An 18431-nucleotide genomic window follows, 5' to 3' on the forward strand; every position below is an offset into this window, starting at 1 on the left:
AGAGTAATAAAATTTGTTCCTCTTCTGTGCACAACTCTGTAATCTTGTTTTCTGAAAATAGAAGGTGATTCTCCTGTAGCTGTATGAGAATATGTAACTGGGTTACAGTTTAATCTCTCCTTGACTCAAATGAATTTCCTCTTCGGTTGTTGTGTTTTCTGTTCCTCTACGAGTGACGGTGACTTCCTCCTAACTTACATGTGGAAATCTGTCCACAAATGTTCTTCACTTCGAGTGGGGTCACTTTGTTTTACCCATTAAGTCTTCTTATCCATTCATAGATCCAGCCGTTAAATGATGAAATCCAGCAGTGTGGGGGGGTCCCTAAAATGAAGAAGAAACGCCTGTCCCCTCAAAGAGTTTACAGGGCAGAGGACAGAGAAAGCACACACATGTAGTTAGAATGCAGGGTGGAGAGGCTGAAGGCCATGAGTGTATCTAGGCGAAGCGCACGGTGTATGGCAGGAAGAAAGGACACCACTGGTCGTGGACAATAGGGCTTTGGAACCGGTAGGTATTTGTCAGTTGACATCAGAAAAGATGACATTTACTGAAGAGAAAGTGAGCCCACAGGCTTCTGGTTCCTACACCCTGGTACGAAACTGTCTAGAACCAGCACAGTCCACCTGGTGGGCTCTTCACTGTGTGGCTTCCTCAACTCCAGAGTCTCTCTGGGTCATACATTCTCCCTGACCACCTGCCCACGTGAGCCTGCCTGCATTACCTGTTTTCAGACTTTTTTGTTTAAAAATATTGATAACTTTAGGGGCACCTGGGTGGCTCAGTTGGTTAAGCATCAGATTCTCGATTTCAGCTCAGGTCATGATCTCAGGGTCTTGGGATCGAGCCCCGTGTCAGGCTCTGACTCAGCAAGGAGTCTGCTTGTCCCTTTTCCTCTGCCCTGCCGCCCCCCACAACCCCACCTTCTCTCTTTCTCTCAGATAAATAAACAAAACCTTGTAAAAAATATTTATGGCTTTTAAAAATGTAAGAGCAGTAAGTTAATTTGTTTTGATAAAAGTATGGTTAGGCAAGAGAATGTCACTTTTTAGAGACACATGCTGAACTACTTAAAGCGTCATGATATCTATAATTAACTTTTAAAATGTTCCTCCAAAAATATATGAAGAATATATGGCAAAAGTTTGAAAATTATTCTACCTAAAACATGGGTATTATTTAAATATGTGTATTACTTTTTCTATTACTTATGCTATTTTTCTACTTCCTGAAGTTATTCACAGTTAAAAATAATAACTATATGTATTAATTATCGAAAATTTGGGAAATAAAAGTACCCAAAAAGTCAGCCAGGTACAACCACCCAGAATGACATATTGTTCAACTTGTCTCCAATCTTTTTAAAAATATTTTTTCTGGGACGCCTGGGTGGCTCAGTTGGTTGGACGACTGCCTTCGGCTCAGGTCATGATCCTGGAGTCCCGGGATCGAGTCCCGCATCGGGCTCCCGGCTCCGCGGGGAGTCTGCTTCTCTCTCTGACCTTCTACTCGCTCATGCTCTCTCTCACTGTCTCTCTCTCAAATAAATAAATAAAATCTTAAAAAAAAATTAAAAAAAAATATTTTTTCTGGGGGCACCTGGATGGCTCAGTGGGTTAAAGCCTCTGCCTTCGACTCAGGTCATGATCTCGGGGTCCTGGGATCGAGCCCCGCATCGGGCTCTCTGCTCAGCGGGGAGCCTGCTTTCTCCTCTCTGCCTGCCTCTCTGCCTACTTGTGATCTCTGTCTGTCAAATAAATGAATGGAATCTTTAAAAAAAAAAAACTTTAAAAAATATATATTTTTCTGTAAATACACACACACATAAAAACACACACACACACGCAGATTGAATTATGGCCATAGCACATATACAATTTTTCTTTTGCTTTCTAGTAGGATATTTTTCCATCATCTATGTTTTAGTCTGTGTCAAAGCCTGTTCTGGGTCTGGCTTTTCCCGAGGTCAGCCTGTTTCCCTCTATTAAAGCTTGGATATTTAGGTTGGTCCAAATTCCAGAAGGCTTTATATAGGTTAGGAGTTTGGACTTTGGTCAAACTCCCTTTGACAATATGGACTTACTGAATGCTTATAGGAATGTGGAATTACACGGCCATCATGTTTTGTTTTGAGATTAATCTGGTACATGAATCTGGTAGTTGAGCACAATAAGTAACAATGGGAACAGAGCCAAGAAAGCTAATTAGTCAGGGACTTTACAGATTGGGGAATAAGGAACTAGAGTGACAACCTGGGAGAGCAAGAAAGGAACAGAGGAGGAAACCAGTCATTCCATTTCGGAAAGCACAGTAAGCGATTCACATCCAAATAAGAATGAGTTCTGCTTTCGTATGATTCTTCAAAATAACGTCAAAGGAATTTTAAAAATCTTAATGCCATCAGTGTCTTTTAATTCATTCTTTGTTTACTTTACCACGGTACATTTCTAAAGTTGTCTGGGGTTCATCTTACGGCTTGTAGGGTTCTGACTTACTGCCAGTACAGTCTATGTTTTGGGTTTGATTCTCCAGAAAATAAGAATCATTTTGCAAATGTCAGTCCTAAAGCACCAAGAGGTTTGTCCCCCTGCTCTAGGCTGAGCACAGTCAACTCCTTTCCATGGCGAGCTCCTTAGGAGTAAGACTGTAGCTTCTTCATCTCTGACTGTTCCACCCCAGACCACCACTCGGCAAAGAGCAGATGTGTCCAAAGGTTTGAATTGCCCCAAGTTGAGTCAAAGGCAAGACCAGAATTTAAGGTCCTTGACTTCAGCCCTCTACCCTACCAACCCTGACGATATGTTTGTATGTATTACTCTCAGACTCGCTCTGTCCCCTTAAACCCAAGTTTTTTCTGGTGGGACAAACCGATGTTGCTGAGAGGCCTCATCTGAACCATGCAACCCAGAAGAGAGAACTCAAAAAACAAGGATCTGTCTGTATTTTTTTTCATCCCCTAAAGTCTGGGGCTCTTTCCCATAGTTGTAGCTTGCTGAAGGTGGACCTCTCTGTCTCTGGTAGCAGACCACAATGGCAGCCAGCCCGCAGCAAGGATATGACCTGGAAGCAGCATTTTATGCAGTACAGATGACCCGAGTAATGAGAACGAGTGCGGAGGCCAGCGCGGTTCCACTTAGGGATGAGCCCTCCTGAGAAAACCTCTGGTGTGGGTCTCTGCCCAGCCATTCCAGGCCTCTGCAAGTTCTTATCCATGAAATAGTTTCACCAGTCCATCTCTGAGCTTTGGCTTTTTGTCCAAATCCAACAGCCGCTAAGCTCCAGCCCCTCAGGGACCAATAACACTCTTGTAGTCTTGCGACCATTCCTGCCCTGTGCTGGCTGAACTGGGGACCGTATGGAAGGATCTGTGCTGGAATGAGACGCAGGTTGTCCCCCTGCCCCCCAGGCCATGGCACGGCCCCTCTGGTCTCCGCAAGTCCTTGTTTTCCCTGGTGTGTCGACCTACCTACCAGTCAGGCTCTGCGGGTCTCTATGTGTCTGTGTCCTCCTCTCTTTGGCTTCTCTGCCTCAGTCTCCTGGATACTCTGGGTCCCTCTCTTTCATGTGCCCTCAGCAACCGCCCGGTGTGCTTCCGCTATCTGTGTGAGCCACTGTGCCTTTCTAGCTGGCTCAGAGTTTTTCTGTCTCTCTGTCCACGGCTCTTCTCTTTTGTGTCTCTGACTCTCTGTACCAGTCTGTGTCTCCGAATATCAGAGTCTCTGCCTCTGTCTCTGTGTGTCTTCCCTCTCTCGGAATCGCTGGCCTCATTCCTCGGACTCCTTCTGGAACAGGTTTGCCCTGACCTCCGACCCCCCCCCCCCCCCCCGAAGGATTCTCTGCTTCCTTTCCGCCCTGTTTGCCTTTAGCTGAGCCTTGACTCCCACCCAGAAAAAAACCGACAAACCTTGGGGCCCACCCTCAGTTCCTCGTCTGACCAGCTAGCCAGCACCCTGCCCTGTCATCACTCAAGTATGTTTCCTCATTTCCCAGGGTAGCTGGCCTCACCGTTTAGGTCCGCGATTAGCACATGGAAATGTGGGCATTCAGAATGGCAATACGAAGAGCCACAGACCAGCAGGTTCCATGACAGAAACCTCCTTACTGGAAGGACTGTGGGGAGCTGATCTAACCTCAGCATCACACTTAACACCTCTCTTAGGCCTCATTCGAATGTTCAAAAACTTTGCAAAGCCCGTTTGAGTCTCTCCACTGGGATAGGGCCAATGGAAAAATACGCTCACCTTTGTGAATAGGGGACTTCATGTATTTATATGGACAGCACTGTCTTATCCTAGACGTTGTCGTGACCTTAGTATAATATAAATTGCGGTACTGATAGCTCTTGAGCTGGCCAGGTTTTTCCTTATCTGTAACCCACAATTTCTGATGGCATAGAGGGCCAAGAGCTTTATTTTTCACAAAACATCACAGTACTTAGCACCAACCATATGACCAGACGAGCATGAGGGAAATCAGCAGCCAAGCAGTCCTGCCAAACTACTCAAGTGCTAAGGACAGGTGAACCCAGGTTAAGATGGCTTGGAGTTGCGCCGCCCTATGGTTTCATCCTGTGTTCTATCCCCATTGTGTTTGTAGGGATTCTGAGGCCCAAGTACATAACCTTAGCAAGAAAGAAAATGGATCAGTTGGTGCCATTATCCAAGGCCTTTATTTGTTTATTTATTTATTACTTTTTATTTATTTTTATTTTTATTTTAAATTAACATATAATGTATTATTTGTCCTGGGGTACAGGTCTGTGAATCATCAGTCTGACACAGTTCACAGCAATTACCATAGCACATACTCTCCCCAATATCCATGACTCAGTCATCCTATCCCACCCCCTCCCCCAGCAACCCTCAGTTTGTTTCCTAAGAGTCTCATATGGTCTGTCTCCCTCCCTAGTCCCATCTTGTTTCATTTTTCCCTCCCCCCACGACACTCCACCCTGCCTCTCAAATTCCACATATCAGTGAGATTATATGATAATTGCCTTTCTCTGATGGATTTATTTCACTTAGCATAATACCCTCTAGTTCCATCCACATAGATGCAAATGGCAAGATTTCAGGGGTTTTTGATGACTGCATAGTATTCTATTGTGTGTGTGTGTGTGTGTGTGTGTGTGTGTGTGTGTGTACACACTGCATCTTCTTTATCCATTCATCTGTTGGTGGACATCTAGGCTATCCATGACCTTTAAAAAGGGGTATGGCATTCTCTGTTACACATTTGCTGTCTTTGGTCTAGAGGGTACAGAGAGTGTGTCCATGTCATTCAAAAGTGAGGATAAGTTTGAAAATGAAGAAAAAAAGAAAATTCTGTAAAGAGGGTTTTTATTGGCTGTTCAACTCCAAGGACTTTTAGCTGCTGTCACACAATCAGGAGTCTCTATTCTTGCTTTAAGTTGCATTATATGTTTTCTCTTATGACTCTGATGGGACCGAATGTAGGTTCTGTGTCACTTCTCTTTGCCAGGAAGGGAAAGAACAAGTCATTCATTATATGAATAATCTGTCGATATGGATTACTAAGAAATTTTCTCACCAAGGAATATATAATCTAAATGGGTGTGTGGCTCATGTTTTAACATGCAAGACCACTCCTGTGCCCACTTGTTCTTCCAGAGTTCTTTTGCGTTACTCCTCAACTTAAAGCCTCTGTTTCAACTAGGCATTCTGTTTCCTATATATGTCAGGCATGTGTTAACCACAGTGCCTTTGCTTATGCCATTTCTCTCATTGAAATGCTCTTTTCTCCTGCTACTTAATGAAGCCTATATTTATTCTTGAAGCTCCAGTTCATTATCGTCCTCCTCCATGAAGCTTTCCCTGATATGCCAGCCCCTGTGAGCTTCCCCTCCTATACCATTTACTATCTGTATCACTACGATTGCAGCTATTTGGGAAATTTCTGCCCATGTTAGCTTGCAAATCCTTCTCTTTTCCTCTCTGTTGGTACTTCAAAGCCACTTAGTACTTTCTTTACCCTCTGTGTACTCTTCTTTAGATGAGACACACTGTGAACTCAAGCTATCAAACCTACTGAAACAAATTAAAGTTTTTAGGACCAAGAGTCCTTGAGCTCTGTGCTTTTCAAACTCTAAACTGCATTAACAATCATATCTTGATGAATATAAATTATAGCTCAACAAGTGTAGGGGTCTGAGAATGTCCATTTCTATCAAAATTGCCAGACACTGAGTAGCAAGGCTTTGCATTGTTTTTCAAACACCAGGTGCAACTCATTTGTGTCCATAAAGTCAGTTTAGTGGGTCATAATCAATGTTTGTCAAAAATAAGTGGAGAAAAGAAAGTAGTAAATAGTAAGTATCCTATGGAAGAGCAGTGTTGTTTCTTATAATACTCTGGTGTGTTGGGGGGAGGAGAGAGAAAGAGATACAAATGCATTTTATACTGTGGGCTGATTCAAGAAGTTTGAAAGCCTCTCCTTTAAAGGATAGAGCAAAATGAAATATCAGTTTATATCAGTGGATTAAGTTAAGACAAAAAAACCCAATAGGGTAAAAACTGTGAAGGCTCCAAAATGCCAGGGCAATTTCCCAGAAGGTTCTAGCACCAAGGGCCACTGCCCTGGAATGGGAGAAGGGGCTGACTTGTGGACCAGCCTGCTGGATCTAACTGGGCTGCCTTTCTCTGTGGTTGAGCTCACTTCCTGTACCTAACTGGGAGGCAATGATGAAAATTCTTTAGTGGGTGGGTATTTCCTAATTTGTTACTATATCATGGAAGAGATAAATACCACTGTTTCCTTCAAGGTCAACTGTTGGTTTTGGTAATCTCATACCAAGTGCAAATATTCTTTTTAAGCTTGATGAGTCTCTGCTCTGTTACCTCCATTAGCCTTGAGACATATTTATAGCAATGTGTGTGGGCCTCGGGGAAAAAGAAGAATGCAACATTGCTTGAATGTATGTTATAAATAGTAGTTTCTTGCTCTTTTCTACTTCTTCAGAAAAAATGAGACCAAAAGAATTTTTTTTTTAATTTTTTGTTTTAGGAAGATGAACCTTATTCCACACTCTTCCCATATCTAGCACAATGCCTACCATATTTTATCTAGCATAAGATACAAGATTTGATAAATATAAAACATATTATAAGTAGCATGTTCTCCTCTGCAAAAGTTAAAGAGTCATAAAAAAAAAAAAGTTTGCTAAAGGGTGCCTGAGTGTCTCAGTCAGTTAAGTGTCTGTCTGCGGCTCCGGTTATGATCTCAGGGTCCTGGGATCCAGGCCCACCCCCACCAGTGTCAGGCTCTCTGCTCAGCAGGGAGTCTGCTTCTCTCTCTCCCTCAGCCCCTTCCCCTGCTTGCAATCTCAAGCAAAGAAATAAAATCTAAAATAATAGTAAGTTTGTAAAAGAAGACATTGTTCCAATACATGAAAACAAAAGGGTTTTCTTACCATAGCACTAGTATTAGTCAACTTGACTGCTGAGAAAACTAAAGTTGCTATTTGTGTGGGGTCACATAGCTAACAAGTAGGAAGTTGGAGCAAACAGACAAGCTAAGGAGGTGACTGGAGACAAAGGCAAGGTCCCTCCTCAGCAGAACTCTCCCTGATGTGCCGTGCTACATGGACATTTATGATAGAAGCTCTCTGCTTCTTCGCATTTCTTTTCAGTTGGCATTTCCCAGTTGTAAAAAGGTTTCTTACTGCCCTTAATTCTAAAAACGTCAGTCTCCTGATGCAGTTGGGAAAGATGTGACAGAACCGCAGAGGAAAATGACTTACTTGGGAGTTTTAATCAACCAACAGTAGGTACAGTGTAAATCCCCAGCATGATGCAATTGTCAAGAAACTAACACAATCCTGGGGTTGCCTTACTACAGACCTAGCAGTAGAATAAGAGGGATCCTTTGAGGCTTAGTTTTCCAAGTCAGAGCTTACCTTTAACATAGATTTTAAAAATTTAGAAGGTTTCAGAGGGGATAATGTCCCTTGGTGCCCATCATGAAAAGAGAAGTTGAAGATGATGGAAAGAGAAAAGTGTACAATCTAAATGCTTCAACTGTTTGTTTAAGTATCATGTATAGAACTCCAAGAAGTAGCTCTGGGACCATCTGTGGAAAGTTAGACAGCAGGAAACAGCAATTCAATATAGGCAAGAGTTTTCTGGCCATCAACCATGGCAGTATGGAAAGATCTTGCCTATATATAGAGTAGTGAGTTCCCGTCATTGATGATATGTAGCAAAGGTTGGATGTGAGTCTTGTTAGGGTTGAGGCTTTATTCACCCACTGTACAAAAGAATTCTTAAAAAGAACTATAGGGGCGCCTGGGTGGCTCAGTCGGTTAAGCAGCTGCCTTTGGCTCAGGTCATGATCCCGGGGTCCTGGGATTGAGTCCCGCATCGGGCTCCTTTCTCAGCGGGGAGCCTGCTTCTCTCTCTCTGCCTCTGCCTGCCTCTCTGCCTACTTATGATCTCTGCCTGTCAAATAAATAAATAAAATTTAAAAAAAAAAGAACTGTAAACCAACCTGATGGTGGGGGATTGTACATGGATTTTATTCCCTAAGCTCAACATTTTTTTAAAGATCCATTTATTTATTTGAGAGAGAGAGAGGATGTGTGTGCAGGGTTGAGTCAGGTTGGGGGGCAGAGGGAGAAGGAGAGAGAGAGAGAATCTTAAGCAGTCTCCCCACTGAGCACAGAGCCCAACATGGAGCTCGATCTCATGACCCTGAGATCATGACCTGAACTGAAAACAAGAGGCAGGTGCTTAACCAACTGAGCACCAGATGCCCCTAAGCTAAACATTTTTAATAGTCTAATTTTTTAGAGCTTAGAAGCATATATAATTTTTAGAGTCACCAGAAATAAGTTTACTGGGAAGCCAATGAGGCCGCAGGTTCAGGGCCCCTCCCTGGTACGGACCCTAGTCATATAGTTAATAAATGTCATCCATTCAAGAGTATTTAAGTTTAGTTCCTATACGTGAAAATGTAAAACACTCTGGAATCTTAGAACTCATATTTGAGAGAAATGTGATAGAGGTGCCAGAATTTGGCAATGATTTTAACAACTTGATTACCCATAAGCCTGAAAATAATTTTTCTATGCTGTGAATAATTTTTAAAAAAATATTCTAGATGAAAGACTGACTTATTATTCTAGTCTCTCTCTAGAAAACTATATTATAAAATTGTTGTCATGTAAAGAAATAAAGATAATACAACCAAAAATATAGAGGAAAAAAGTATAAGGGTATGTGAGGCAGTTAATGAAAATAAGTTGTTTTTCTTGGTTTTGTAATGTTTGTTAGCTTTTTTTTTTTTTTAAAGATTTTATTTATTTATTTGACAGACAGAGATCACAGGTAGACAGAGAGGCAGGCAGAGAGAGAGGGGGAAGCAGGCTCCCTGCTGAGCAGAGAGCCCGACGTGGGGCTCGATCCCAGGACCCCGAGATCATGACCCGAGTCGAAGGCAGAGGGTTTAACCCACTGAGCCACCCAGGCGCCCCTGTTTGTTAGCTTTTAAATGTGTCTTTTTTGTGTGATTTCTCATTTTACATAATTATTTAATTTTGTCTAATTTTATATCAATTTTCTTAAAGAGAATTGCAAATTCTACAAGCTTCAAGCTGTCTAAAATCTGACCCTTTGGCCTAATAATCAGAATAACAACAACAACAACGTTTTAAATGGTTCCAGTGATAGGAATTTAGTTGGAATACAGTTCCGTGCAATTAGGTCTTTATGTAAGGAGCTGTCAAGTGTGCATATGAAGCCATAAAAATCGCTGTAGCATCAGCCAAGGACCTGTCAATCCCCAGCGCCCTCTGTCACTCGGCCAACCTCCCAGCTTCGTCACCACACCTGACGGCTGCCCTCTGCACCGGTCCCGAATTGCTCACACCACCGAGTGCTGCTCTGATGCGAGACACACTTACCATTCTCTGGTTTCCAGGCCTGCTCTCCCATCATTCCCTTCCCTGAACGACGGTCACTCCAAATCTCACTGTGCTTTACATGGAGAAAAGGTTTCTCTCTCTCCCCCGCTTCCCCCCGAGTGCTAGGTCACTTCCAGTGTTCAATAAACAGCAGCGGAATAAAGGAAAGAATAAAACAAATTATTAGCAGGGCTGTCTGGAGGTTGATTAAAGAAGACCTTAACTGCTTCCCTTTATTTCCAGTTCTAATCTCCTGGCGGATAGATGAATCTGTTTTATCATTATTTTTTAGATCAAGCCAAATCAGGAAACTGTGATGGAGCTACAGTCTTCCTTAACAACACCCTTCACCTGGGTTCCTTCCAGGATTTGAGTTTGGTGTTGTATTTTTTTCAGACTTCTATTTTATGCTTGTGCATACCTGTATATGATTATGTGTATGTGTGGTATTATTTGGGTGGAAAGGAAAGTTTTTTGTTGTTGTTGTTTTTAAATAAGAGGTGTCATCCCGTACCTGTCACTAGTCCTCTAACTTAATAACGTGTTTTGGGATCCATCAGCTTTGATGTGTGCCTGTACACAAGCATCCTCAGTTATGCCTAGTGAGGGTGCACTTGGCTTCTGAGCAACACAATTTTCAGGTGTTTAGGACTGCATTGTTCTTTGTTGCAAGTTAAGCATTCCGGGCACCCCACCACCCCCCGACCCCCTTTGCACAAAGTGCTCCTGGCACCTGACCCCTTGCCGTCATCAACAAAATGCGCTTAATGCCTTTTCATCCTCGGTTAACTTCTTACATAATCTTCTAGGAGCTCTCAACTTTATTTATCACTTTGTTGCGGGGCAGACATTTAGGATGGTTCCAAATTTTTACTCTCGCCGACAAGTCTGCAATAAACACCTTTGTTCCTATTTCCTTCAGCTTATGTGTGAGTATTGCAAGAGGCTGACTCTAGAACAGGAATCCCTGGTCACATGCCCATGTTAGCCCACCTGTGCTAGATTCCCCTCCAGCCTTCTACCCTTACCAGCAGTGAATGGTAATACCCACGGCCCTGTATTCTTCAATACCTAATACTGTCTAATTCTTCAATTTTAGCCATGCTGGTGAGTAAAGAAAATATCACGTTTTGTCTTGATTTATAGTTCTCTAATTAGTATTGAGACTATTTGAAATTCATATTTGATCCTTTGTGAAAGACTCCCACTTTCTCTTCTATATGTGTACATATTTTAATTTTTACTGCATATGATTTATAATCGGAAAAAATAATACACACTTTACAAAATAACTTACTGTCCTTCACAGCCTACTCAGATATTGGCTCATTCAAACAATGGTCTTGATCTTTCTTCCTGGAACCATTCTCTGGAACGTAGTTTGCAAAGTACTTGGCTTACCCTCCTGACTAAATTAGTGGAGACTAGACCGGGGCTTTTCCATTTCTGTTCTCTTTGACCTGCCTCGTATAATGCCTTGTGTAATGTGTGGCACAGATTTGAAGCTTAATAAATCAAGATTGGAATGATAAAAGGTAGAGAAGGTTGTTATGAGAAAACTGTCAGTTTTATTTTCAACCTTTGGCTCTTTGTGGACACGGTCTTGAATGATCCTTACCGAAAGTGGACATAGACCTAGAAAGGACATGTAATGTTATTTGGATCTAGAGTCACTTTCCCAGAAGATACGTTCATCAGAATTTCTAGGAAAGGGATACTTAGCTCAACTAAAAGAGGAAGGTCAGATGTGGAAGAGCTCTTCGGGGAATGAGGATCCCATTGCCCCAGAGACATCTTGAAATGTGGGAGGCTGCCTGGTAGTCTCTGTCTTAGGTCAGCCCAGGCCCAGGACTCGATAAAACCCAACGGGATGGCAATAGTGACTCAGCTAAGCTGCCACCCAGAAACTAACCCGTGCTGAGATATTCCACATTTAGGACAGTGTGATTCTCCCTGCTTTACGCTCAAGTGTTTCTTGTATGTTTATGATATATCATTAGGATTTGAAAGATGAGCATAAAAAAATTCTTAGTAAAAACTGCCATCCGGCTGTAATTACCAGAAGAATTCTGTAAATGTTTTCAACACAGACTTCAGATCTTACTGAAAAGAATCCAACAAAATGTCCAAGCCCTTTATGTTTTAGAATTTCATTAATCAAGTTTTATCACTTCAAAGAAGTAACCTATTGGCTCAAACAGAAACATACACCAAAGTGTTCATCCAAAAAGTAATTATTGGCATGATGTTTTTAAGGACTTGTGACCTTGTGGAGATTTCATCTGTCAAAAAGAATTAGAATTTTGGCTGTAGCCAAACCTGAAGTATTTTTTATAGCTTCACTTTTAATTCCACAATTGTCCTTTTTCTATTGAGGCATAACTGACATACAACATTGTATTCGTTCCAAATTCCAACTGTCCTTTGAAAGCATTTCGTAATGAGAAGATTTGAACTTGTCTGAATCAGTTCAAGGAAGGGGGGGCTTCTTTGTGCATAAACAACTGGTGGTCCTATAGAAATGTTTCTCTTTGCAATCGCTTCCAGCCCACAAATACATTTCTAATACTGGGTGGGGGCATCTGTGCCCCACAGAGGAAATATGCTAAAGAAAGATGTATTGGGAAATGCAGATTTAGAAAACAGATTGCTTGGAGACCTATGTAGAAACTTCCTTCCACAGATGGTCTTACATGGACTGTTTATTATCAGGCTAAAGTTTCATGCCAGAGGGATGTCCCAGGGGACGACAGCAGGAGCCCTCACCCTCAGAGTAGGTCTCTTCCTTGAAGTTTTGTTTGTTTGTTTGTTTTTTAAGATTTTATTTATTTGAAAGAGAGAGAGAGACCACAAGTGGGGAGGGCAGAGGGAGAGGGAGAAGTAGATGCCCCGCTGAGCAGGGAGCCTGAGGCAGGGCTGGATCCCAGGACCCTGGGATCGTGACCTGAGCCAAAGCAGACACTTAACTGACTGAGCCCCCCAGGCACCCGTCTTCCTTGAGGTTCTTGTACACTATCCATTCATCTTCAATAGCTCTTCAGTAACTGGCATAGTTGACATCACTTGTGTAGTTGCCTATGACCCCTTCCTCTCTGCTGCCCTGAGCTGGGGGTCCCTTGCAGGGGTGACTATCCCCTGTACCTAGCTTCCCATTTTCCAAAATAAACTCAAGATAATAAAAAAATATTTGAGGCCAAAGAAAATCACACTGATGAGGATGTAGCACAAGTTAGGTTTTGTGGGTCTCAGTGGTTTCATGTAACCACTACTGTGTCCTGAGTTCTGATGTTTGCCAGACTGTTTTGGCCATTTCATGTGTGTGAATGTGAGTGGTACTCACAACTGCCCATGGAATATGGCTAGTGTGAATCCTGTTTTAGAAGTGAGAAAGCTGAAGCTCTGACTGGTTACATAACTTGCCTAGGGTTGTGCAGCTGGTGGAGGTGTCTATCACCTGGAGAGGACTCGAGTGAACCAACTCCAGGGGCCACAATCCCATCTCACCACACTGGACCGCCTCTAGCGAGTCATTAAAAAAATGTGTAAGATCTATGGGGAAAGGAGCAGATCAGTGTGCCTAGAATGCTCTTATTTCCACAGAGTTAGGAGGTGGGGGGTCATACTAGAATGCCTTCAGATGCATAGCTGTCTCTGAGAGGGAAGCATGGGAAAATGGCTGACATTGGTGTCCTCTGGAATGAAAGCAGGGGAACTGGGGATTCAGGGTGAGAACAAGGTTTTTACTGAGTCTTCTTTTTGAGCCACTTGGGGTTTTTTCTTCTACCATGGATCTATGTTACCTTTTCTAAAACAAACTTTTTAAAAAACATATAGATTGATTTGAAACTCCTTGGGACTTCTCTGGCTCCTCAGATACTTGTCAGTTTGAAACACGATCTGATGGGGTTTACGTGTCAGTATAAAACGTCGGAATTCCTTGTGTTCAACTTCATCTCACTGATGACCGTGGACTTCAGTATAGTAGCTCAGAAGTTTGCCAACACTGCAAAAGGCAGGACCATACTTGCAAAAGAGCATGTGAGAGAGAGATCAAGAGAAAGAAAATTGGCCAAATCTTATTCTTAACGGTTATTTTTGACTTGGACTTTGAAAAAAATCTTGCTAAAGATAAGACCCTATCTCCAAATAAGGTCACATGCTGAAGTACTGGGATTCAGGACTTCAACATACGAATTATCAGGACACAGTTCAACCCATAACCTTGTTTTTCGCCAGTTCTCTCTACTCTCCCCTCAGCCCGGCCCAGAGAGTTCCTTGTCCTGATGTTTGGTCTCTGGGCTACCTGTGGTGGAGAACATTGCTGAGGTCATCTCTGAGAGGAAAACCCAGTAAAGGAAGGGTCGCCTGTGGTGAGTCCCAAGTAAAAGTGTGGTTCTCTCCTTCCTAGGTGGTATCATGGCAACCTCACACGCCATGCGGCTGAGGCTCTTCTCCTCTCAAACGGATGTGACGGCAGCTACCTTCTGAGGGACAGCAATGAAAGGATGGGGCTGTACTCTCTCTCTGTGAGGTAGGACACATCTGTGAATTCAACATTGTTCCAACTCTTCCTTACACAGGCATTGATTTTATCATCACACTCACATTGCCAGGTAACAACATTCTCACATTGCCAAAAAAAAAAATTCTCTTGACTCCTGGGAGACCTGCAGCTCTAAGGATTCCAAGGCCTGAATGGTGGACTGTGAGAACTGTTCTTTCTCCTTCCCTCAGCAGGAAAAGAAACGGGAGAGCCTAAAGACACTTTATGAATTGTTTAGTGTCTCACTTACCTGATGGAGAAACTGAAACCCAAAGTGCTAAATTGTCTTTGCACCCCATTAATCAACGATAGAAACAGCACCGGAATCCAAGTCCCTGAAACCTGGCCCAGTGTCCTCTTAATAGTTCTTGCTAGCCCTGGAAAATCAGAATGATTTGTGACTGTGCAACATTCATAATCACAAACTCAAGCAGGCAGTAAGGCAAATTTTAAGGTTTTTTTTTCCTTTCTATAAATGGATTGACCTTTCTCCAAGCTCCACTTCCTCTGAGTGTTAATGGAATTAATCTGGTCCCTACACAGACCTAACCCGTGATGGTTCAGTCCTTCCAGGGTCTCTCTTCTCCCCTGCTTCCTCCTAGCTGGCCTCTTGATCAGGGAAGCTGACGTCGCCCGGTGATCATCGTGGGGAGGCATTGGTTTTTGGTCAGCATCTGTCACCTTGGCCTCTGCGGGCGTGTAGCAAGGCTTTCTGGGTTTATGGGGAGTTGCCTTCTGCTTAGACTGGGGATGTGAGGATCCATGAAATTGACAACCTCAAACCTTTTTGCTGTTCTAATAGCACCTCCATGTGCTCCTGAAAAGATCCCTTGGGGAGCTCCTGAGTGGCTCAGTCGGTTAATCAACTGCCTTCAGCTCATGTTATGATCTTGGGGTCCTGGGATCGAGCTCCAAGCCAGACTCTCTGCTCCTCGGGGAGCCTACTGCTTCTCCCTCTCCCTCTGCCTACCTCTCCCCCTGCTTGCGCTCTCTGTGTCAAATAAATGAATAAAATCTTAAAAAAAAAAGTGTTCCTTGATGTAGCACCCCTCACGCTGATCTGACATGAGGTTTTCTCTATTCTTTTCTGCCCCCCATGTTCTAGGCCTCCTTGTCACTAACTCAACATCTATATCTATACTCCTTTACCTCTGAATCCTTTTTGATCCAGTTTAGAGACCATTTGTTTTTGTTTTTGTTTTTCTGTTTTGTTTTTTTTAAGTCTCCTCTCCCTCTGATAGGGGCAAAGACTGGCTTCAAAAGTATTTCCCAAAATAATTGATGGCAGGTTTCTATGAGCTCGAAAGCCAAGAATTAATTTTCTTTTCTTCTCTTTGTGCTTCTGGACTTCCGTATTTTCTGTGCCCATAATGAGTTACCCCAAACTCAGTGGCTTTAAACAACTCCATTGATCATCTCACAGTCTCTGTGTGTCGCAAGCCAAGGTGGTTTCTCCAGTTTCTCTGCTGGGGCTCCTACCAGGCTGAAACCAAGGTGCTGGCTGACACTGTGGTTAGCGGGGTCCTCATCCCTCAATCTCTTCTTTTTTGCTTCATTCCTTTTCATTCATTTCCTTACTGCTGTAAGACTGAGCTCCATCTTTTCCATGTAGTTATTGACCAGGAACCAGGGTCAGCCTCTGGAATCCACACATAGTTAGTTCCCTGCCAAGTGGCCCCCACAGGCAGTTCACAGCACAGATGTTTGCTTCCTTCTAGAACAGTCTCTCTGATCTCTCTCCTGTGACCAGCCAGAAAGAACTCTTTGCTTTTACCAGGACTCTCACATGATTAGGTCAGGCCCACCCACACCGTCTCCCTGTTGTCAGGTCAGCTAATGCTAATTGCAGCTAATTGCAGCTAGTTGCAGAATTATCTGCAAAATCCCTTCATAGTAGCATCTACACTAGCATTTTATTGAATAAATGGGAAAGGTTTATGTAGTCCAGGGACTGAGAATCAGGGTCGCGATAGCTAGCTGCCTGCCACATCGTGGGAGGGTGATTGGATAAATAAGAGGTAATGGAGAAAACACACACATACACACACACACACGCACATTCATTAACATTTTTCATGTTAGTCTGCTATATTTTGCTTAGAATTTTTCTAAATAACATTTTTGGGAAAAGTATTCATCAGACATGAAATTCTGCTCAGGTAGAAGCAAGAATGGTGCTTTCTCTGATGGACAGCTACAGGTGAAAATCTCATTGGGTCATTAGGCTGCAAATCGTTTAATGCATAGATCTCCCCCAAATCATTTAACAAACTTGCGGGAGTATTGGATCAAAGAATGTTAACTTCTCACCTGTAGATGTTTCACTTGAGCAATTAGATCAGAAGCTTCTTACATATAGGTGGTGCATGTATATCCCATCTGTATAAAAATGTAAAATTCAATTCACCAATTTCCAAGACAAACACTTGGAAATGCTTTCAGAAAAAGAAATAACCATCAGCAGAGGTGACAGAAACCATAGACTGGCTCAGAAGATGGGCTGATTTGACTTGTTCCCTGGTTCACTCCCTTAATAATCAGTGTTTGAGAGCATCTGCTCTATGCCGACCCTGGTGGTGAGTGTTGAGAAGGTTCAGACTTCGCTCTGAGGAAGTATAGCCTCATGGGGGGTGGGACGCTGCACAGGTAGCTGTCTACAAGGTAGAATGTAGTAACCCATGGGAAAGAAAGCAAGATCTGCGCTTGGAGGGTTGAGGAGAGCAAAGCAAGTAACTTAAGATGGAAGGATCATGCAGTGACTGACAGAGTAGGTGGTATTTGAACTGATGCTTGATCAGAAACAAAGGGGATGCTGTTGCAGGTGAAGGGGGCTGGGGGCTGTAAGAGCTAAGGGACAACAGCAGAAACTTCTAGGAGAACTGTAGGTCCACTTGGCTTAGAGCAGCCATTCTCAGGGTGTGGTCCCCAGACCAGCAGCATCACCGAGAACATTAGGGGTGCAAATTCCTGGGCTCCACACCTTGGAAGTACTGAGTCAGGAATCCAGGGGGTAGGACCCAGAAATCTGGGTTTTAACAAGCCCTCCCGGTGATTCTGATTTCTGATGCGTGCTAAAGTTGGAGCAGGCCATTCATAGAGACAGAAGAATAGTGGGAGTCAAATAATGTATCTCTATGTAAGACATATAAAATTTATATATATATTATGTGTAATATAGAATTTATATATGCTTTCTATTTATATATGTAATTTATATTATAAATAATACATAATTTATATATTTATATATAACTATATATACTTAAAATTTATAATTTATTTAGTGCTCTGCCTTATTCCAAAAGTGAGGTGGCAAATGATGTTGTAGGAAATTGGGTATTTTATTCAGTAGGCAGTGGAACCAGCATGGCAAAAAAGGGCAAATTAAGTGACAGAAACAGAATTCAGACGGACTCCCAAACAAGTAAGAGAGAAGAGCCAAAAAGAGGAGAACTTGGGGAGGGTGCGACCTGCCATTTCTATCATTCCCTATTCTCTGCTGGTCTTAAATACTGAAGGGGGTTCGGGTCAAGGATAACTTTGGGTAAGCCAGAGAATGCACGGGGAGAATCTCCTCTTGTCTTCTATTACAGTGAAAAACTGAGAAGAGCCCTGCCAAAAAAGCACTAGTACTTTAAAAATGCCAGTGGTTTCAATAGCTGCGTTGCAAGTGTCAGTTTTTAGAAGGGTTTAATGGTGATGCTAATACCTAAGGTTATATTTCTCTTCTTCTTCTTCAAAACCTTAAATAACCTTAAGCATTTCTTTTTCCCTTTCAGAGCCAAAGACTCTGTCAAACACTTTCATGTTGAATATACTGGATATTCATTTAAATTTGGCTTTAATGAATTCTCATCTTTGAAGGATTTTGTCAAGCATTTTGCAAATCAGCCTTTGATTGGAAGTGAGACAGGTAAGCAATGAACAGATAGACTTCACCTAGGAGACATTGTTTCAGGATAGAAGAGG

General features: G+C 42.7%; 1 protein-coding gene across 2 annotated transcripts in view; it reads left to right on the top strand.

Annotated features, from left to right (window-relative positions):
• Positions 1–18431, top strand: part of DAPP1 (dual adaptor of phosphotyrosine and 3-phosphoinositides 1) — a 54608-nt gene that overhangs the window by 11795 nt on the left and 24382 nt on the right. For both annotated transcript variants that reach the window (XM_047718073.1, XM_047718072.1), the window contains 2 exons: positions 14328–14450; positions 18242–18375. In XM_047718073.1, coding sequence (XP_047574029.1) covers positions 14328–14450; positions 18242–18375 — 257 coding nt within the window. The remainder of the gene's footprint in view (positions 1–14327; positions 14451–18241; positions 18376–18431) is intronic.

This window comes from Lutra lutra, chromosome 2 (genome assembly GCF_902655055.1).
Source record: "Lutra lutra chromosome 2, mLutLut1.2, whole genome shotgun sequence".
In the NCBI taxonomy this organism is placed as follows: Eukaryota; Metazoa; Chordata; class Mammalia; order Carnivora; family Mustelidae; genus Lutra; species Lutra lutra.